Raw genomic sequence first — 22,562 nt, 5'->3', positions numbered from 1 at the left:
CTCTCCTCTCCTCTCCTCTCCTCTCCTCTCCTCTCCTCTCCTCTCCTTTTTTTTCCTTGGAGATGACAAAAAAGATGTGAAGGCATATTGAGATGGCCTCCAGCATTTTAGTGATGTGAGTGTTCTTGCAAATAATCTGTTAAGATAAAAGCTATTTGTTAATTCTGATCTTTATGTGTAAAGATTATTGAATTAACTATTCTTTAAACTCTCTTTGGTCTTCTGGGGTAGTTTGTAGGTTCGACTTCAATTTTATTTCAGTACTGTCAATGCCTGGGATTTCAAATTAAGTTTTTCATTCTTTGCAGCCAGAGCTGAAGCACTGGATAAGTGGCAGCAGAAAGCTTTCATCTGCATTGTCTTCAGAGTATCATTAAGTGGCGTTTCAAATGTGTGGAATATGCTACATAAATTGGCAACATGATTCCAGTGGGTGAAAGTAAGTAGCACATCCAATTGTGTGATCTTCTGAATAACAAGTTGGATATGCTTATCTCCTCTCTTCTCTCCAGCCTGCAGTGCTTGTTCAGTACAGGGAGAATTTCTGCTGTGACTAATCTCTTGCTTGTTGTGAGCTGTCAGCTACTGTATCTCATGCAGTTTCACGGAGTTTATCCATTGGTCTTGAGCTCAGGACAGCTGATGATGTAGGACATAGAGTGTCCTGCTGTGCATTTTTTGCATCACACTTGTTTAATGTATTGTTTGGAACATCAGAGAATCTCTTGAAAACTCACAGCAATGTAGCAATGAAGAACAGAAACGTAATACATTTTCTAATATGTAGGTTTCATTTCATCAGTGGAAAAGATTCATGCTTTTCTTATTCTGGGCCTCAGTGAGTGAGTGATTAATTCCATACTTGGTTTATTTCTCTGATATTTTCTGCAATACCCTCAGCTTAATAGAACTGTTCAAAGATGGGTTTTGAAGAATTTGGTGGTGACTTAGGCTTCAGAGAAGGCAGCTGCAGAAAATGTGGAAATGAGGCAGTACCAGAAACCCCAAACACTGAAGTAGTTATATTTGCTGCCCTTAATGCCTTAAATTTTCCATATCCTTGTGACTTTCAGTTTTGCTATTGCTGAAACCTCCTCAGAGGTGAGAACTGCCCACCTCCAGAAATATCCATGCTTTTTTTAAATTAACAGAGGAATGGAGTAAATGTAATAGGTTACAAATACATATATGCTACCATTTTTACAGCCAAAAGCATAATCCTGTCTGAATTGTGTTGGATAAAGATTACAAAGGCAGGATATGAAAGCGCTTTGTCTAGCTGACTCATTCACAGTTTTTACATTCAGTGCACTCAAGTTCTGCTTGACAGAAGCTTCATTTCAGTAGAAATGTCCTTGAATGGTGATTATTTCATTTCTGGCAGTTGAATCCGCTGTATAGTTCATCATCCTTGTAAGCAGTTATATAGGATATGTGTAAACGGTCTCCACCAACTTGTTAAGGTATTAGGATGTGTGACAGTGATACATACAACATTCAATTTACTTTAGCTGGGAAATGTGTAAGCTCCTTTGCTTCTTCATTAGGAATGTGAGATTGATGTCCTGTCATTCACTGAGCACAAGGTCCAAAATTTGCAAGCAGTGGTCTGTTCATTTTCAGATGCAGCTTTTCAATTGAATGAAATTAAAGATGATTTGGTTGGACCAAAGACTTCCAAACTGGGCTTCAAGTGAGCATCAAAAAGACACAGTAAATGTATCTTAAATTGGTTGTGCTTTTTTCACTGAGTCTCCCCTCTGTGTACAGCTATGTGTTTCCTCATTCCTGTTTCTTCAATTCATCCAGTTCATCCCTTCTGCCACTTTCTTACGACTTGGTTCAGGCCTTGTTCCATTCTTCTTTTTTTTTTTTTACTTCAGAGCTGTGCTTCCAAGCAGATTTAACAAATAAAATGACTGTGAAGAACCATAAAGGAAAACCCTCCACTATCATTAGTACATGAAATAACCAAATTTAACGGAGTCTCAAGTTGAGGTCGTGGGTTTTTTTTTTCCTTATCTGACAAAATGTTGTGTCTATTTCCACAGACTTTTTTACATTTCAGAGTTCAAGCAAATCATTTCTGAAAGCAAGCTTCCTGCAGAGTGACTGTGGGATGTTCCCTCTGGTTAGAGTGTGAAGTGGCTCCTTACAAAAGAGGAGGAACAAGCAGCTTTTGTTGATTATCATGTAAACCTGAGCATCCATATGCTTCTTAAATTCTCTTCTCTTTCTTCGAAGAATCTTTCTTTCTTAAATTGTTTCCAGCTGTGCCTGTTCAGGAATGCAAATTTCCTGTTACAGTATCCAGATAATCAAATGGTTTACAAGCTAAATATTCATGTTTAACTATTGTTAATGGAACAAAGAATGACAATGCAGAGGAAAAGGCATTTGTGAGCTCCTCTGGAGCTGTGACATAGACTTGGCCGCTCAGTCACAAAAGATGCCCAGCAGTTCCCTTAAGTGGGAATATCCTGACTAGAGATTTCCTTTGTGTGTTGCATGGGATGTGCATACTGAAATTCTAAAGAGACTGAGAGTAGGCATGACTGATGAGCTTCTTCTCAATTATATTTCTCCGATAAGAATTTTGTCTGAATGGTCAATCCATGGGGTCAATCCATTATGCTCTCCAAAAGGAATACTGCCATAAGTAAAAACCTTTTGTGTAGGATGAAAAACTGAGGTTTACTTGCTGGATTTATAAATTCAGTGTTGTACTGTTTTTAAATTGCCATTTTTCAGATAAAACATCCTTCTTATTATTAGTTTTTAATTCTCTCATAGTAAACCTAGACTGTAATAGGAAAAAATACAGTGTTTCTGGTGTACAAGGTAGATCTTGGAAGAAAATTGCAGTCTTGATTTGTTTCTGCTTAAATGCCATGTGGAAATTAGAATAATTTTCAGTTGTGTAGAATTGCCCTGTCTTATTACAGTGCTAGCATGTTTAACAAGGCTTCCTATCAGAAAATATTACATCTCCAATTGCCTGCTTTAACCTGCATTGCATCTCAATTTATTTCTATACAAGTAGCCATTTCTATAAGTTTTAAGACCTAAATGTTTGAAATCTTAACCCACAAAACTACAACAGAGAACAAACACTTAGGGTATCTGCAGGATTCACATTGCATATGTTTTAGGTATTACAAGTCTGAATGAAATAGGCTCATATATGAGCACAAAATCTTTGATTTTAGTGGGATGACATTCCAAAGTACATCAAATCCAAAGGTTCTTCTTAAAGTATGGCCTGAGAGTCAAATGTCAAGAACAATTTGTTTGTGTCAGTCTCATTGCACACATTTGGTGTAATGAGCTAGACTCTGAATTTGTTACCTCTGCTTTGTTGATGCTCTCGAAGACTTCCTTGAGCTTATTTCCAAGCACCTTAGGAAATATTGTTAGAACGGTGTAAGATGTATATCCTGGTCACATAGATACCAGAGGAATCATTATTTTGTTACAAATCACCATGCCTTCTAAAAGGACTGAAACTCAGGTCGTATTGACAAAAAAATTGTCTTCAAATGCTGAAAATAATGCACTGTCAAACACTCATCTCTGCCTTTTCCCTCTGGGAAATCCTAGCCTTGTTTGGGCTGCAGTGTGCTCTGCCCTGTGCACTGGAGCACTTTTGCTGGGCTATGTTGCAGGAAATGGAAGGCTCCCATGAGGCAAGGCATTTTTTTCTAAGTAAAGGAGTGACTGCACTACACAAATTGCAGACTGGCTGTAAGAGAAGAAAAAAGTTAGAAAGACTCAGACCTTGGCTAAGAAACTCACCAGAAGTCCAAGACCCCATGAGTCAAAACAACGTGAAGTATTCTGGTATTAGTTGTGCAATATGTGTTCCAATAAAATTAATTTCTGACAAAATTTCAGTAGTTATTTTAAAGGTGGGACGTGTGAACCAATAATAAGTAACTCAACATTTCTCAGGAAAAATATTGACAGAAATCTTCAATTTGCAGTTGTAATGAACTCATTATATGTTTACTGAGAAAACTGATGTCAGCTTTAACTATAAATGCTCTTTACAGTTCTTCTATTATGGCTTTCCAAAGAGTAATAACAGTAATAGTAGTAATAACAGTAGAAAGAATGTAGAGGACTAGAAAATTTAAACAAAAGGAAAAACTGAATTATGTCTTGTACGCATTTTATACATATACTACTGAGTACTTAGCCATTCAAGGTTTCATACACTACAAAAGCTGTATTCAGTTTTACTTAGCTCATTTGCTGCCTCAAACATGGATATATTCTTTATGCCATAAACCGAGATGAAATTTGGCAAATTTAGTTACTTTGAAATGGTTAAACAAACTGAAGAGGAAAATAGTTAAAGAAGAACTTTTTAAAAATGGTTTCAGTATCTCACAGGAGCACTTGCTAATATAGCCATGCAAACATGCAATGTATGTGGCTTTACTAATTTGAATGAACACTAATAAAGTCACACAAATTGCCATTGGTAAAATCTAATGTAATGCATAGGATTTTACCACTTTATTCCTGACAACCTGCATTTGCAACCATTCAGTTACTTTATTTTAAAATGGCTTTTCAATTATATTCTAATGCTGTAGGGGAAAGCCTTTTGACAAAGGTATGACATAAACCATTTGTATTGCAGTTCCATCATAGTTTCCATAGCTAAACTAGACTGGACAGTTCATTAAAAAGAAAAATTAATAGTACAAGGTTGCAGGGAAACAATAACAGATTATGACTGGCCTGTGGCAGCCTACCGAATTCATGCAGTGGAATAAAAATGATTCCCCTGTCTCATAAATGAAGGTTTGTTCCAAGGTTTTAGGCTAAGTCTGTACTTCTATTCCTTTACAGGAAAAAAAAAAAAAAAAAAAAAAAAAAGCAACACAGTTTCTTGTCTGTAAAAGCAATACTTTGTAATTCCTGCTGAATATTAACTTGCAATCTTTTGACATACAAAGTACACATTTCATTGTTCTTTGAATGCATAATAATGTACATAATGTGAAAGAGACTACACTAGAACACAGCAAATCCAAAACAAAATTCAGAGCTGGGCAGAGGCATGACTTTGTCCCATCCTTTCTTGTTTAAAGTAGTAAGTGCTTCATACCAATCTGAAATTGCTGTCTTCCTGCATGGTAAAACCCTCAGATTTGTAACTCATTGGCATTTCTTTTAGGTCCATTGCAGCTGCCTGTGTACCATCATTTGTGATTTATCTCTTCCTTAAGGTTGTTCTTCAAGGTATAAGCAAGTCTTAACAGGTTCTTTCTAGAAGTTGCTGCATATTTTCCTAATTTTGTGGCTGGATTTTCCATATAATTCTGGTATTCATGGCAAGTATGCAGGCTTATATTTTATCATTGAAATATGAGTTTTATTATAGCAGTGCTGTAAATTCCTGTCTTAGATGATATTTCAAACAATATAGGCTCTGGGATACATTAGCTATTACTTTTGGCTAGTGGCCACAACCTTCTAATGAATTCAGCAGAATAACATAGAGGTTAGAAAATGAGAAATCTGACTCAGTATAACGTTTGCAATCTAATTCAGGACTGACGTGCCAGGATATTCTCTGGTTCTGTTTATGAGAACAATCTCCTTTTTCAGACAGCTTAAAATACTGAAAAGTGATGGTTCTGAGATCTGATCTCATTGTGCTTTTACAAGTTTATACTTGCTATTACAAGGGAAACTTGGATATTTGGCCTCCCATCCTCCTTTCCCTCCTCTCAGAGTAGAAAAACAGATTATGTAACCTTAAATGCCTGGTCGCTGGTCATAGGCCTTCTGGCTATCTTGGCTGTTTCATGCTATAAGCTATATTTTGTAATCTATGGCTGCAACAAAGCAAAAATAGCCAACCAACCAAAAGACTCTCTAGAAATCCCGAGCTGTTTTCATGCTTTCACTGCAGGCAACATGCATGAGCAGCAGTATGTTGGAGAGCAGACTATTGCTCTTGGTTTTTAAAGGGAATGTGTTTGCATGAACACTTAACACTCATTAATGACTGTTCATTTCAAGATTGGATACTAACTGCAAATTTCATTACTATCTTCTGTTTACATGTCTAAAGGTGCTGCTTTTGTCTTCTCTCCCTCTCTGCCCTGCATAAGGCGCAGGAGAGAGCAGCCCCATCACAGGGAGCAGTTTTTCAGTGAATCACAATGACTTGCTCCAAAGCAAGTTCAACAAAGACTGTGTTGTGCTGCTTCAGAGTGAACGAAGCCAGTGCCCAAGCAGCTACTGCTACTCTGCAGCTTGCAGAATAAACAATATTCTACAATAGTTGTGTTTACAAGGAACCTTGCATAAAATGAAATTACCTTTCTTCTCCTTGTAAGCCTGCAGCAGTTTGATTTGCTTAAAAAGTGCTTTTGCTTAACAAGTATAAAGATAAATTAAGTATTTAAGTGGAAAAACTTCTCAGCAAGGAATAGAATGATAATGGCTTTTTGAAAAAAAGCCAAAACCAGCTCTCCTGAACAGGGTTGGTTTGCTGCTGGCCCAGGCATTATATGGGTTAAACTTCTGCTTCCCACATCCTGGTAATTCCTTTCAGCACGGGCTCAGGTTTTTTTAATTCAGATCTTTAGTCCTTTGTGCAGGTGAAACACTTTGCCTGTGAGCTTGTGAGCTGTCACTTCTGTGCTGTGCCCAGGTTACGCACTAGTCGCTTGATTTCTCCATCAGTTTATAATGCTGCTGCATGTGCAGCTCTTGTAGGCCAAAGGAACAAAACTTACATGCAAAGCTGAGAACATCTCACCTTTCTCTTTCTTCATGGCTCTGTGCTTCCATTATTAAATAGACATTTAGAAAACATTCATATTACCATTTTTATTTCTACATAGTTGTGCTTGTTATGGTTAGATTTAACTAGAGCTGTGCTTACAAATAATGTAGCGTTATACAACAGGTATGATCTTCATAATGAGTCCTACCTGCTTCTAATATATATTTATCATTCGTTGGGTCTGTATCTGAGCTCACCTACTGAAGCTTAACCTAAAAGGGATCTACAGAAATTGCACAAATAGCTTTAAAAAATCACAGTACGTTTTTTAAGACAGTGTTTACTCTGACAGACATTGCATCTGAACAAGGAATATGACTGTCTGTTCAAAAAGATCCCAGTTCTTGGATGAATCCCCAGATCCCAGTTCTCCAGCTGGTGCCTGTCTGGTACTCTGACCACTGGATTTCCAGGAAGCTATTTCTGGTTGTAGGTGAAGGACAGATGGTACCAAATCATTCCTTTTCCTTTTTGCTCTCTCTTGTGAGTCCTTGTGCTCAAAGTATCATTTTTGTTCTTCAAAGTGGCAAGAAAATACAGTGTTAGTGTAGCAGAAGAACAGTATATCACTGTCCCTGGATGCGGTATTGTAAAATAGAAAAAGAAACCAAAGAAATTCAAATATTGATCCATGTGAGTAGTCTTATTCAACTTCACATTGTTTACTGTAGAGATCTGAAGGAAAAAGAAGACTAGGATGTTCATTGTTATTCACTAAGGAAAACAATGCCCCTAAAGTTTTACATATGCTTTTATAGGAAGAACTCCAGATTTTCTGTAATGTTAGCAAAGCCAGCAAGTACTGCATTCAAATTCTCTGGAGTCTGAGGTACCAGGCTAGAAAAAAGAAGGCTGACATTCTAGCAGTACGCTCTAATGATTAAATCAATGGATGCAGCAGGTTGCCTGACTGGTGTATGTACAATTTCCACTTTGGAGAATTTTTAGCAAAGTTTAAGAAATTTATTTGAAGAAAAACAGAACCAAAATTCAACTCGTGGTACACTCAACACTCTGTAACTAACAATTTTATCTTGACTTGCTAAGCAAGAGAAGTACACGTAAAATCATTGTTTCATATTTGAAAATTCATTGGAACTGTGAAAGGCCCATTTCTCTTTGACTAATTGGATATACAGAGGTTAGAGGTATATGAACTGTTGAGTTACAATGCAGAGAACTTTCTTCTTCATGCTCTAAAAAACATGATGTATTTCTGCTTGCATGGAGAATGCCATTTTGTACCATACACTTACACGTTAGACTTAGGCTTTAAGTCACCTTCGTATTGTCCACCACCTGCTCACTTCTAAGACAGTAATTTGGGCTTCTAGTTCACACCCTCTCTCTTGGGCTTAACACATATGGTCTCTAAAAGCTTTCTATTGACTCGTAACTTCCATTTTCTTTCTCTATACACTCCCAGGACTGTCAGTAGTCATTTTAGTTTGTTTCTTACTTCAACTGTCAAGTAGAAATTTCCTTTTAAAAAATGAAAACGGTCCAGAGTTTGTAAGTATTCCATCATTTTTCCAATAAATGAAGCAAGTACAAATGTATTTAGAAAGATTTGGTGGCAGACACTCTCATCTCTCTTTACCCTACCAGTTCCTGTTCCAGAAAAAACATAAGAACTCCAAGAGCAATTTATTTAATTACCATTATAGGAGACTTCAAAGGAAATTGGTTGGACTGAAATAGTGATGTCACCCCAGCAACTTTTTGAAGATAACATTTTTGTACAAAATCTGCTGAATGTTAGGGTATGTTTAACAGAGGGGAAAAAAACAAACAAACAAACAAAAAAAAACCCACATTATTCCACACCTTTGACTCAAGCCTTCAGACTTTTTTTTTTTATGTATACATGTATGTCAATTCTTCTTCTAATTATTATTATTGGCCTCTAGTTTTCTTCTATCTTTCTTTTTTATCTGCCTAATGTTCAAGTCATTCCATCCAAAAATTATATTGTTTTAAAGCCAGCAATTCTAGAAAGTGTCAGGCTATTTTCCCCTTTATTTTTCAATCTCCCTTAGAGAGAAAGCCGTGTTATCAATCTAAAATCCAAAGCTTATCTGACTGGCCACACGCAAATGCTTCTCTACTGTCTTATTACTTTATAAGGACTCTGGTAATCTAAGAATGGTAATCTAAGATGTAGATACATGCCACAAATCCTGATCATTGCTGTGTTAAAATCAAGGTTTGCCCTCAATATTGCATTACCAAAGCTTGGAATTCACTTCCAGAATACATCTAATCATAGCTGACTCATCGTCTCAGCTATGAATAACACAAATCTAATGAAAAAAGTGCTCATTTTTGCCAGCTTCCCATGACCAGCTTTCTGTGGAAAATCAGTTTCTGAAACCAGGCTCTTTGTGCAAGAACAACAATAGCTTTGAGATATTTGATGTGTGCCTCTTAAGCATTGTATCACAGGCCCCAGCTACAGTAAGCTGCTGTTAAACATCTCTTATTAGTGGTATTTATTCAAAAGCATAGGAATGTTTTGTCAGAATCATCTGCAATTATAGGTTACAAATAATTCCAATCCACAATCTCTGGGATGTATTAGTGTTTCATATGATCAGTTAGAAGTATACAATTGAACTGGTTTGACATAGAACAAATTATGTTCATGCCAAATATACTGAATCATTTGCCTTTTTTTTTTTTTTTTTTTTTTTGGTAAATATATCACTTGCATGAAAAACAAGTTTTAATTGCAAGCTAGCAAGCTTGTCTTATTTTGAGTTATTTATATGCTTAGCTTCTAACCTGTAGCACCTTGGCACCGTATTGCCTTCTTTTTTTTTTCTCCTTTCCTTTCTCCTTAATAATACCGGGAATTATGTTTTAGTCCTTACAACACTGGATTGTGTCACTTGGAGCACTGAAAATACTAATGGTTCCTTTGATTTATGCTGAGAGCAGATTGTGATGCACAGGGAGCCAAAGGGAAAGTTGTACCTAATGCAGGTATTATTTTGCTTCTGTGTGTGTGCTGTTTTTAAGTAGAAATATTCTGTACTGACTACATACAATAAGACATCCCAGAAAACACTCATGAAGATGTTGTTTGAATTATTATCTTGTGATTTAATGGATTTAAAATAATTGGCTAAATTTATGGTTTGGATTCTTTCTGCTTTAGTGTCTCATTTTGTACCTAAAAATCGATGGTCTCCTTTAATAGAGCTGCTGACACTGCCTTAGGAATGGGTTTGAATATTCAGTTGTTATTGTCCCATGCTGTTGAGTCAGAATAGTCTCTTCATACTCCCTGTCTATGAAAAAAATAATTACTAATTCAGTTGTTCATTCAAAGTATCTCAAGGTGGCTCTTTATGGAAGAAATTTAAACTGGAACAGTTAAGCAGATGATCAGAGAGAACCTTATATATGTGCCTGGCTGAAGGATGTGAACCCTTCCTTCCAAGAAAGCTATGAAGGAGAATTTGATTAAAAATTTAGCTGTCACATTTCTTTCTTTATCAAATGTATTTGAAAATGAAAGAGACTCTAGGTAATTCACTAACTTGTCAAGTTTTATAAAGATAAGAGTTACAGAGAATCTAATTACTTGAGCCTCTCTAAATGAGAGCTACTCTGCTTGCTAGGCATAAGCAAACTACTGTCTGTTCAAGGTGGTTTACATTTGCTTCTGAAGTGGTGATCTTTTCTCTGAAGCTTCCCTACTTGAGGGAGATCACATTGAAGGGGAGCAGGGAGATCAAGTAGTCTAGGAGAATTATATTCAAAGTGGCAAAACATTTTACAAGATGGAAGCTTTCTTCGGTGAACAAACCGATTGAAGATTAGCAGAATAATGTATTCCCCATTCAGATGTTTTATTTCTGGCACAAGCTATAATACTTTTGCTTGAAGGAAAATAATTTTAAAAATATTTTGTTATTCTATAGAAATAAAATTATACAGGAAACTCAACTGTAAGTTATTTCTGTGTACTGCACGTGCTTCCACTTGTGTATGGGGTATGTGAAAACTGTGCAATACCCACTTTGGGTAGGTGGTTTCACCACTTAGCAGGACTTTTAACAGAACAATGAAAATGCTTTGGCACTATGAAATGTAGAGAATGCTGTTCTGTTGTGCAGCTTTCATGTTCCTTAGTATTGACTTCTGTTATGTAAAATCCAGAGAACATGCTATAATAATCCGGCATTTCAGCAGCACTGAAGCTGCCTCAGAATAAAGCTGTAAGTACAACACTACAGATTCTGTTTAGATTTCTGACTGTGTGGAGATTGTTAGCCCTTCAGGAGGAGGTTGTAGAACAGAAGAGAAATTAATCATTTGTTGTAGTTCGAGTTGGTTTGGTTTGGTTGCTGAATAGGCCTGCCTGTAGTCATTAGTTTTTGCAAGTTTCTTGGTTATCATCATTTAGTCTTGAATGTCTGTCCTATTTTTGTTATGCACCAAAAAGATTTAGTCACAATACGAGTGTTATTTGCAAGTTCCTAGAGAAAAATAAATATTCAGGGTTGGCTTACAGTATGAGCACAGTATTAATAGTTGGGAGTAAGTTGATGTTAGATGTCATTATTTCTTCCTTGAGGTGTCTTTTATAAGCACTTCCATAAATAGGGAACTACACTGAAACAAGCGTGGACATAGGCTGCAGCTATAGCAGGTGTTGAATGTACAGGAAATTAAGAGAATTTTGACTGAGATGCACAAGAATGTAATTACTATTTAAAATAAACTCTACCAAGAGCTCAGTCATTACTTCAAATGACTCTATCAATCACCATGTTCTTTAATATAACTACCTTTCTTACGCTGGTTGTTTTCCTGTAGTTTATGCTTAAAAGCAGACAGTCTCTGTCACATTTATCTTAAGTTGATCTCCCCAGGGCAGTAAGTAAACGTAAAACTCTGTTTTCAGCCATTTTTCATTTCCCAAACCTTTTAATATCACTCTCTCAGGCTTATTTCTATGTCATTTGCTTCGTAATGTACTAAGTTGTCTCCTACTTTCTACTGCTTTGTATGAGGAACACCAAATGGCAATTTCACTGTTCTTGAATGATTACAAATTAAATCAAGTTTAGTGAAAATACTTTCCTTCCATGATGATTGCAGAGGTAGATACTGAAGGATATATCACATCATCAAGAAGTTATTTTTCTTCTTCCCAGCAAAATGTTTTAAAAGAACCATCATTTTGTTGTTCTTTGTCTGTAGTTTCCTAATACTGAGTCTCAAAGCTGCTACAGAAAAATATGGCTACATTTCAGAAAGTATTCTTTTGAAGCAGCTGGGGATTATTGGCTTTAAATATTTTAGTAATCCAATACAGTGCTATAAAATATAATTTAAAACTGCAAAGGATTAAGATTCCTTTGCATAGAATTCTACAGAACTCAGAATAGGATTCTACAAAGCTTAGTTAGCATTTTAAAGTACCTTTTATTGCTAAAGGTGAAAATCACCAGTTCTTCTAAGATTTTATTAATATTTAGAACATGCAAATCTTACTATTGAGGAATTGTGGCTGTTTGCAGACCATATAGAAAATTATGTATAAGACTATCTCTGCAAAAATGCAAGCTTGGCTGATAATCCTTTATAACTGCATCATGCTCCTATGCAAGACAGTGTAATATAAACAGGGCAGGTGTGGGGGTTTCCATTATTCACCATAATAACTAGCAGATTTTTTTTCCAAAATGCCTTTAAAGATGAAAAATGTCCCTTTTTGGACTACTTTTGCCTCATAAGACCAGGTCTGTTTCATGAACGACGCAAAAGACTTTATATCACTTTGCATTCAGATGAGGGTTATTTTCTGTTTGCTCCAGTGAGACCTGAAATACACTTCAACACAAAGAGAGATTCAGTCCCTCAGTAGGGCTCACAGGGAGTCAGTTGCTGGCAGTCTGCTTTAGAATTACACACTGGGAGAAATGAGATTTACCACTTACATACATAGCATGAAAATCTTTTAGTGTATCAGAGATCAGAGCTTTTGTCTCTTAAACAAAACGTTTTACATTAGACTACTGGATACTGACTTTCAATGCTTGACTCCTAATTGATAATTATATATATGACTAATCTCATGGGATTAGTCATATTCATGAAGTCAGATTGCTGGGTTAGGAGGCCTTTAATTTTTCATTTTCCAATTTTTTATGTGATAAGTAAGGAAAATGATTCTAGTGCTTAGAGGAGGATCTCTTGATAAATGAATAGAGCTATAAGTCTCATGGCTGCCAGGGGAGAAGGGGTTCACAGGAGGAAGCAAATATCCATATTCTGATGGAATGATTTCCCAGCTGGAATGATGTGCACAGAGCTATCCTGCTACTGTAGTGCAGCTAAAACTTAAAACCCAGCCAATGTAGTCTTGTCCTCTGGATCAGCTCATTGCATTTAAAGCAGACCTTACAAATGATGATATGCTTGTGTTGCACTTTTCTGCATATCATATAGGTAGCTCTGGGAAGGAAAGACGAAGCGTACTCTGGTTCCAGTGGAAAATTGCAATAACCCTGATTCTAATCTTGTTCAGATTCAGGGTATCTAGGATCTCTCAGAAAGAGATTGGCATTTTTCAGGACAGAAATACTTGCTTTCCTAACTGGCTTTTCCATATGTGTGGTGTGGGCTAGGTGTGCTGTGTAGAGATTTGATACTTTGCGTTATACTATTTCAAGTAAATAAAATGGTGTCTTCTTTCTACCACATTTTTTTACAGTGAGGTTGTCTAAGCTAAAAGACATATTCAGCAGTTGGTCTGATAATATGTTACAGCTTAAAATCAAAAAGTAATTGATAAGATTAAGTTAAATGATGAGGTTATTGATTCTCAGTATTTTATCTTGTTTCATAATCAAAAGAGACCGGACTAATGCTACGCCTCTGTGTACCATTTTCTTGACAGGAGTCAAGGAGGGAAACAAAGTTCTGTTTAATTGTTAAATGGGGAAAAAAATAAATTGAAACCAAATATTAGGCTGTGAAGACCTATGAGACTTGTTAGATAGCTTTCTGCATCAAGAATCGGCTTCACTCAAAAATATTTTCATATTAATTGGTAGGATTTCTTGAAATTCCTTAAGATCAGATATTGGAATGCAGCAGTCTACGAGGGTGTAAAAATACATGGCATACTGAAATTCTGCATTTGTGTATGCACTCTGCTACACATACCAGTCAGCGTACATTCAGCAGTGCATGTGAATATGAGACAGAAAAATGCTGGGAAACAGAACTAGTCCACTTCCCTCAATTCATGTGTTTTATTAAAAACTCCTAAAGTAGTTAAATCATGCTATGCCCTAAAGATTAACCAGTGTGGGCTCAGTGGAACTCAACTGATTATTTGATCTGGAAATCTTCTTCCCACCTTCTTTTCATGGGAGCTGCTCATTTTTTGTGACCCTGATTTCCACATTCAAGTAAGAGACAGCTAATCATTTCAGTGAAACCATGGATTGCGAGTACCAAGCCTGCTCAGAATGCTCTGTCCCAAACAGAGATAAATGTCCAGGTTCTTGCTGGCTTTGCTACAGCTGGCTACATGGAGGTGTAGCAGGTCCCTCCAGGTCCCTCCAGGTCCCTCAGTGCCATGGACAGCGGTGGATCAGCCAGCTGTGCTCCGTCCTTCTGTCCAGATCTCAGGCATTTTGAGAGCTACAGAACTAAGAGGATCCAATATTTATTCTATCAATAAAAAAATATTAATTTATTCATTGGACAATAAAATTATTTTAAAATGAATCGTTCAACTTTTCAGCTAATTCTAATTACAGTTGAAATCTCATTTGGACTGGGAATTTGCTCTATTTACTTGAAATTCTTGCAAAACATTTCAGAACAAATCATCCATTATTATATTGCTTCACTGTGTTCTTGTCTGCTTTCTGCCAAATGTAGTCCTGGGAACAATTGATATTTTAATGTATCATCCAGAAGTTACAGCCTAGACAAATCAAGAAAAATTGTTTAGTCTATTATAATTTGGCATATGGTCACTTAATAGCACACAGGAAGTCAGCATGAATGTTTGGGATTATTTTAGCTGTAAATATATTTTAAAAAAAATTAAAATTGGCTAGACTTCACTTCCGCGACTGATCTTGTCATTAAACTAGTCATTGCTGGCTCCTTATTTTTGTCTGTTAGTCATCTATAAGCAGTCATTCAGATTTGTGTGTGAAGTTTTGTAGAGCAGACTGACTTTTTGGATTAACCTTAGGGCTACCACCACTTCTCCACAGTGCCATGCTGCATTTGAGTCCCTGCATTCTGTGGTCTCAGTGTGAGGACGCAGAACTATGCTGGAGTTGCTGCCCTGGGGGGCAGGCATTACTCTGGCTCTCCTCTGCACCATAGTCTGTGTATATTGTTTTATTATTTTTCAGTCTTATGATGGATGAATCCTTAATTAGTTGAATAGCTCATTTCCATTCAGAGTAATGATGGATTGTGTTTTCTAGTGTCAAAAGAACAGACTTCTCTTGCAGAGAATCTCAGAACCAATTGAGTTGAAGAGGAAGCATTTAAAGGCCATCTAATTCAGCTCCTCTGCAGTGAACAGGGACACCCACAGCTCCATCAGGTGCTCAGAGCCTGGTTCAGTCTGACTGTTCCCAAGGATGAGGCTTCCACCACCTTTCTGGACAATCTGTGCATGTGCCGCACTACCCTTATAGTGAAAAACTTCTTTCTTATATGAAATCTGAATCTCCCCTCTTACAATAAAATTGAAACTTGCTAACTTTACATTTCCAAAATTAATTAACAACTATAAATAAAAAAACCAAATGTATTATCCTTATAGCTATAAGTGCTTCTTCTACCAACTTTTTAGGGAGAATTATTGTATTTCCGTACGAACACTATGCATGAAGTTCTTCCGGGTGCAGACTAGATACTGTTTTAACGTTTCTCATTCCTGCATACCTTGACTCATCAAGCTATACAGGTAGCATTTTGGGTTCCATTGTGTTCATGTGTGCTTCTGATGTGATTTGTTCTTGTGTGTTGGCTAGTGTTCCCGTCATCCCTCATAATTTTCAGTACCAAAATTGCGAACGCTAATTTGTATGTAACTAAAATCTGTTAAAGTAACTCTGCCTGCTGTGAAAAACTGAGTTTACTTAGTTCACACGTGGTATCCATTCTTTCTTCTAAGGAAGTGGGAAGCAGGGTTGGATTTTTACAGATTTCTATGGAAAATGTAGGATTTCAAAACTACATGTTGTGCAATTCTGAACAACGACAAAGAAAATCTGCATGTTGCAATTTGTTCTGAGAGTCAGCTTGCTAGCGCTGAGGAATATAATCTGTATGCAGAAATAGTGAGGATTTCTCTCAGATCATAACTTCAAAAAAGACAAGAGACATTCACAGTAAATTGTTCTGACAGGTCGCTCTATGTGTGAGGTTGTGCAGTGTCTGAATAGAAGCGCTGCCTGGAGAGAATGTGTGGACACTGAGCAGAGCAGCACTGCAGCCTCAGGTCTGTGTTCCATGCTTAACTGGCGATGAGCTATTTGTTCCTCAGTGGTGTCCACAGGAAGAAAGGAAACGCTTTATAAGTTGTTTAGCTGTTTTTCTTTATTTTCTTCTTGAAGAAATTGGAGACTATTAGTGCTCAGCAGCTGAGTTACATTAAAATATTTGAAAGGCCTTGAGTAGAATGTTTTGGTGAAGAAAAAACAAAAAAAAAAAAAGAAGAAAAATACTTCTTTCTTGTCTTCACTTTTAATGCAGTTCAGATTAACTATAGCTTAAGAGCATCTTGTGCTCCTTACCTTTTAGGAAGAAAGCACTGCAGAAAGCCAGGCTGAGGCTGTTTGGAACTAAATAGTTCTACAGGCTTCAGTGGAGCTCTGCAGTTTTATTTTCTTAACTTCTCTGATGATGATAGGAGACATGGGCCTTACTGCTGTGACGACCTCTGTATAAGTGAACAGACAGACTACCTTCAGGCAGGGAGAAGGAGAGCGGCCAGAAGGTCTTCCAGCCTGCAACTCGTGCTGTCATTGCCTCTCCGAAGCAGAGCACTTCCCCTGGAGCTCAGCTGGTATTTCTAGCATGGAACGCTTTCTCAGGGTAACTCAAAACAGAAGTAATTGCCATAAACAAACATGGTGACTTTTATTTTTTTTTGCCCAGATACTGTTCAGATAGAATCTGAAGACACATAGCCTTATTGCACCCTTTCTGTACGTATAAGCAGAGGATAAAAACAAAATGTAGCAAGCAATCTTTGTTTTAAATCCACATTAGTAAATTCAGCATGGATGTGTAATTAATGTTTTGTTTCCAATACTTCATATTTGAACAGCTGATAATAAGCAGGATATGTGTCAGCTTGACTCTTCCGTTATTGTTAAGCATCTTTATAAAGTGCTTACTGTTTTACATAATGGTACTGAGAAGTTTGGGAATAATGGCCACATATGTTTACTTATTTTCATTGTTGAGATCATGATGAAATGTTAATGAAGAATAATTATCAGAGTGTTTAATTTTCAAACACTTCCAAAATCTATTAATGTGATGAGTTTACTTAGCATTTCATACCAGCGGGTTATAGAATGCACAGCTGTCTAGGTGTGCCTTCCTACCTCACTTCTGTTTGGAGCATCTAGGCCCTGTTTAACAACCTAGGAGCACAAGCACTTGTAGCTGCTGTGTTACAAGTACCGCTCTAGCTCCCTATAGTAAGCATACTTGTCCACTGCAGGTAGGTGTGCTGGGCATGGCATTGACGGCTGCTTGGCTGAAAGGACATTCCATAGCAAACTCCTTTTGAAACAACATGATAGGAGATTCAGTTTGTTCTTTGTTTTTTTCTTTGCAAAACTGGGAAAAAAGAAAAGTTGTTTCCTTTTAGAATTGACTATCATAAAAAGCTACTATAATAATTAGTGTTAAAAGGCTTCTCATACTCAAGCCACTTCTAAAACAGGTTAAATATTAGTTTTCAAGTTCTTTACATTCTACTTTATTTTTATCTCTTAACAAAACAGAGATACAAAATAAACTCTAAAAGTACAGGCCTGCCTAATGTTCCACAGTTTGCAGACGCATGCTGTATCACAGTAATTGAATTTTAAAATCATGTTTCTGGCCAAAATAATGGAGATTGTTTTCTTTCTCCTCTCTCTCATGCTGTTATGAGTCATCTATAGTGTGGCATCATGAAACAATAGTGACAAATGAAATGCATACACCAAATGCTGTCCTTAATAAATATTAAGGAAGCTTAAGAAAGAAAACTGTAGAAACTCATCCCTTAGTGCCAGATTATATTCACGTTGAAATTTGTGACTTTCATTTAATTCACCATGCTGGTGTTATTATGGTGTTGTAATTGAGATTATATCAGTTTCCAATAAAGTAAAAACAAAAAGCAACTTTTTTTGAGGAAATAAAAAACAACTATTTAATTCCTTACTTATGAAAACATTATTTATAAAACTATTTCCCAGTGCTGGGTGTTTGCCAAGGGATGTGTATGGAAGGACATGACTGCTCAGAATTTGAAATGTTTCCCAAGATGAGTGGGCTGATTACTAGTGAGATGTTTATTTGTTGCTGGAGTTACAGGTTGTGATACAGGTTGAAGCTTTTGCCTATATTCACATTTCCTTTGCTACAAATACCGTCTCTTTTTACTTCTCATGAAAAATGATTCTGTTCTGAAGAAGATGGTAGCATATATTTATACATATGCCTGTATGAATATAATATTCAATGTTTTATAGTATCTCGCAGCAGAATAAAGTGACTTACACTGAAAGCTGAAACAAAACATTACAGTGACCTAGTAAAAATTGGCTGCTTTGTAAGGATTGAAAGAAAATATGTTGGAAAACCCTGTGGTAAGTCAAAGCAGCCTTTAAGATTGTTTGCTGATGGAGGTGTAGACCTTAGTTGAGGTTTCTCTGTATTATGCAATTTCTGCTTAAAATATTCATTCTGACCTTGTGCTTTAAAAATTATTAGAAAGTAAAAAATCAATGTAATCCTGGTAATTTAAATCATAGGGAAAGCAGAAGTAAATAACCACATCAATTGCTATATTATCAAAGGCATTTATCATTACCAGAACAAAGACAGAAGAATTGACAGTTAGTGCTGTTCTCAGCTTCGGTGATTCGATCTTCAGATGTGGCTCCAGGGACCCACATCCAAAACATAGGTGCTCTTAGTCCTGTCTTGAAACACATAGGTAGTTATTTTTGGCATGAGAATCTGCTGGTCATCACAAGGCCTTTTTCTAGGCACATGCAGGAATATTCTGTTCTTGATAAGCAAGTATCTTGGTATCTGACATATCTAAATCTACAGCTTAACGGCTTATATCTGAAGCTTATATCTAAGCTCCTAAGAAGGCTTAGATATAAATTAGGTATTTCTACAGTCATCTTGCATCTTAGGCTAAGTCTTTTTGGAAGGATCATGAAAGAATATGATTCTCTGTCTTTCAGCTTCCAAATGAGTGCCATAAACAGCAACTCAAGACATTTTATAAGGTGGCAGTTACCAACTACTCACATTACTTAATATTTCATTAATATTAATAATTCAATAAATATAAATATAATTCATTATTTCCATATAATCATTGTTGTATTTTATTCTAATTACATTGAGATCTTTCAAGTTATCCCTAAATCTGTTTTGCTTAGTAAATAAGTTGTTACACCTCAAAGACATAAAAGAACTGACATTTTTCTTCATTTTGCTTTCTTTCAGGAATTAAGCTGGGAAGCTGCAGAGCATTAAAGTGATGCATTCCAGGTGTGGTGGCAACGTGTGTGCAGAACATTTTATCTGAACCTTTTCAGTGGCCCGAAACTTGTTAACTTCCAAGGTGGAAGGGGTATATTCTTGGATACTCCTGTGCCTACAAAATAACCAAAAATGAAGGAGGACAATTGTTTACATGCCGCTCTTATCTGCCTGGGCATGCTCTACTACAGCCATGCCGTAACTACAGAAAAACTAAACCACGTACGGCCATCACTTCATGGTCACCATGAAAAAGGAAAAGAAGGACAAGTTCTGCATCGTTCAAAAAGAGGTTGGGTGTGGAATCAGTTCTTTGTTATAGAAGAGTACACAGGACCAGATCCTGTACTAGTGGGAAGGGTAAGTTGTTTTTCATTCATCAATTATTAGTTATTACTAATAGCTTTACTTTGTGAGTTGCTTTTCTTTCTTGCTGTCGTTTTTCTGTTGTACTAGCTCCTTCTTCAGCATCTACTTCTTTACCCAAAATTAATCACACTGTTGTAACTCAATTGAGGAGCTAATCAAAAGCTATCTAAATGAAGACAAGTTTTTCCACTGAGCTTAGCAATCTCTGAATGAAGTCATATAGCTGTCGTTTAAGACCATAGCAATCACTTGGAGATCACATACAACAGTATGTGCTAAGAATATCTGGTATCATTCTCAAATCTTTAAAAATAATGATAAAAATGGTAATGTCTAACCCGGCAGCTCAGAAAAGTGTACTGCTCTCTCTTCATCCTTTCATTTTCGAGTGATCAGTAAAATGAAATATATGAGGGGTATGTTTAGAGCGAGATGTAAATCTCTGTGTACCTGTGTATTTAAACACACCCTGGACAGATCTTTTATTCTGTTACCATCTAACAGTAGCAGACCATATATATATATATATATACGCACACACATACACATATATAAATATAAATATATATAAATATATATAAATAAAACAACATATTCAGCAGTTTATAGTGAGTCAGCTGGGCTGTGCTGACTTAACACCAACACAAAGAGAGGAGAATTGGATCAGTGACGTCAAATACTGTTCTAGCTATTCTGATTTTTAAAACTTTTACAACTGTATAATTTGTAGATGTAAACATAGAATGATTAAATACATAATTTGGCTCAGTATTTCCCTCATTCATCAAACCAAAATGTGCAATTGTTGTGAAAGTAATATAGTTCAGCAAGGATTTGCTACTGATGCTATTTAGTTTGTAATATAGAAGTTGCAATTAAAAACTAGTTGACAATCAATGGTTGTCTCATTTGTTATGTCCCATCTGTCACTTCAGTTTTCGTACAGCATAATGCTCCATTTTGTAGAATATGATTAGTATGAAAGGTACAAAATTTTTGTAAAAAGGGTTGGCAGGCTCTTCCTTCCAACTTCATTTGAATCAAAAGCCTTTTATAACTACCTTCTTGTGTATTTTCATCCTTAAATCTCAAAGCTGGCGTCTCAGTTGCACCTATATGTAGTAGCATGCAACTGCACAGGTAGCATTGAACACAGCACAGATGTGCTCACAGCATGGGCTCACTTATGGATTACTGCCTGATGTACAACAAGATTTTTGAAAACTGTGAAATTATAATAATTTCAAGATTTATTTTTTGTTTTGTAAACACATTAGTGAAATGTATGCCATCTTTGTTAAGGTCTGTCTATCTGCTTCTCATTTTGTAGCTCCATTCAGATATTGATTCTGGAGATGGAAACATTAAATACATTCTCTCAGGTGAAGGAGCAGGAATCATTTTTGTTATTGATGACAAATCAGGGAACATCCATGCAACAAAGACACTGGACCGAGAAGAGAGAGCTCAGTACACTCTCACGGCACAGGCTGTAGACAGGAACACTAACAGACCTTTGGAACCACCCTCTGAATTCATTGTTAAAGTCCAGGATATCAATGACAACCCCCCTGAATTCCTTCATGAAAACTACCATGCCAATGTGCCAGAGAGATCAAATGTGGGTAAGTACTCATAAATGCACCTAAGTTTCTCATCTTATGGTAGATACTGCATTGTCAGTACCTCTTGGCTTGATCTAATTGCTCTAGAAATTTGGGTGGTAAATTTTACTTCATGCTAAGTTAGTGATTCATTCCCTTGATGTAATTTGCTGACCAAATCAAACCTTCTGCAGATACTATCATGACAGAAGTGTATCTAGATTGCTCCTAGAACACAGCTGTTTCCTCGTAGGAAGGAACTTGAAGGTCCCCTAGAATTCATGGAGAGTGAAATCTCCGGGGTAAACATAAAGATCATTCTTTTAGCTGAACTGAATGAGTTATTGCCACTCTATCTATTCAGTTTTCATCTCCTGTTTGAGCTTCTGTCTACTGCAGAGATTTCTACAGAATAATTTCTTGAAACTTACTGGGGACAATGTAAGAATAAAACTCTTTTGTTTAACCGTGTAATGACAAAAAGGATTATAGTGCTATCACCTACTGAGGAAAAGAAACATAATGGTACAGAGTGACCGCTGACTTTGAGTTTTATATCTTCACTGTTTAGAATAAGAATCTACAACATAGTTGGTAAAAAAAAAAAAAAAGATTGCAGTAGTATATTCTGTTATGTATAAATTGCTAAGTAATTTTTTTCATCTAGTAAAAAGAACTAGCCATGCCACATGACTGCAAGTACCTCTGCATGGTTCTTACGGATACATTTGCTTCTGTTTGTATTTCTTCTGTCTTTCCCTTTCATTTTTAGGCACATCTGTTATTCAGGTAACAGCTTCAGATGCTGATGATCCTACATATGGGAACAGTGCCAAATTGGTTTACAGTATTCTTGAAGGTCAGCCGTACTTCTCAGTGGAAGCTCAAACAGGTATTATTGACCAGTTTATTTGAGTACGACTTCATAACTGGAATGCATTAAAATGAATGAGATATATTGATCAAGGTAGTACTGTGGCTATATCTACTGA

The 22,562-nt window shown here is 36.5% G+C and overlaps 1 protein-coding gene across 4 annotated transcripts in view; it reads left to right on the top strand.

Annotated features, from left to right (window-relative positions):
- Window positions 1–22,562, top strand: part of CDH11 (cadherin 11) — a 77,381-nt gene that overhangs the window by 38,244 nt on the left and 16,575 nt on the right. For 2 of the 4 annotated variants that reach the window (XM_042877129.1, XM_042877130.1), the window contains exons 2-5: window positions 309–439; window positions 19,562–19,957; window positions 21,297–21,591; window positions 22,343–22,462. In XM_042877129.1, the coding sequence (XP_042733063.1) occupies window positions 19,730–19,957; window positions 21,297–21,591; window positions 22,343–22,462 (643 nt within the window). In that variant the 5' untranslated portion in view covers window positions 309–439; window positions 19,562–19,729. Of the gene's footprint in view, window positions 1–308; window positions 440–1,623; window positions 1,694–19,561; window positions 19,958–21,296; window positions 21,592–22,342; window positions 22,463–22,562 lie in introns of all 4 variants that reach the window. The other 2 variants (XM_042877131.1, XM_042877132.1) reach the window with 2 other exon arrangements.

Source organism: Lagopus leucura, unplaced genomic scaffold (genome assembly GCF_019238085.1).
Source record: "Lagopus leucura isolate 7727_CA_CO unplaced genomic scaffold, USGS_WTPT01 Super-Scaffold_100017, whole genome shotgun sequence".
NCBI lineage: Eukaryota > Metazoa > Chordata > Aves > Galliformes > Phasianidae > Lagopus > Lagopus leucura.
Note: the sequence above shows the minus strand (reverse complement) of the source record. Positions and strands in the feature narration are given on the sequence as shown.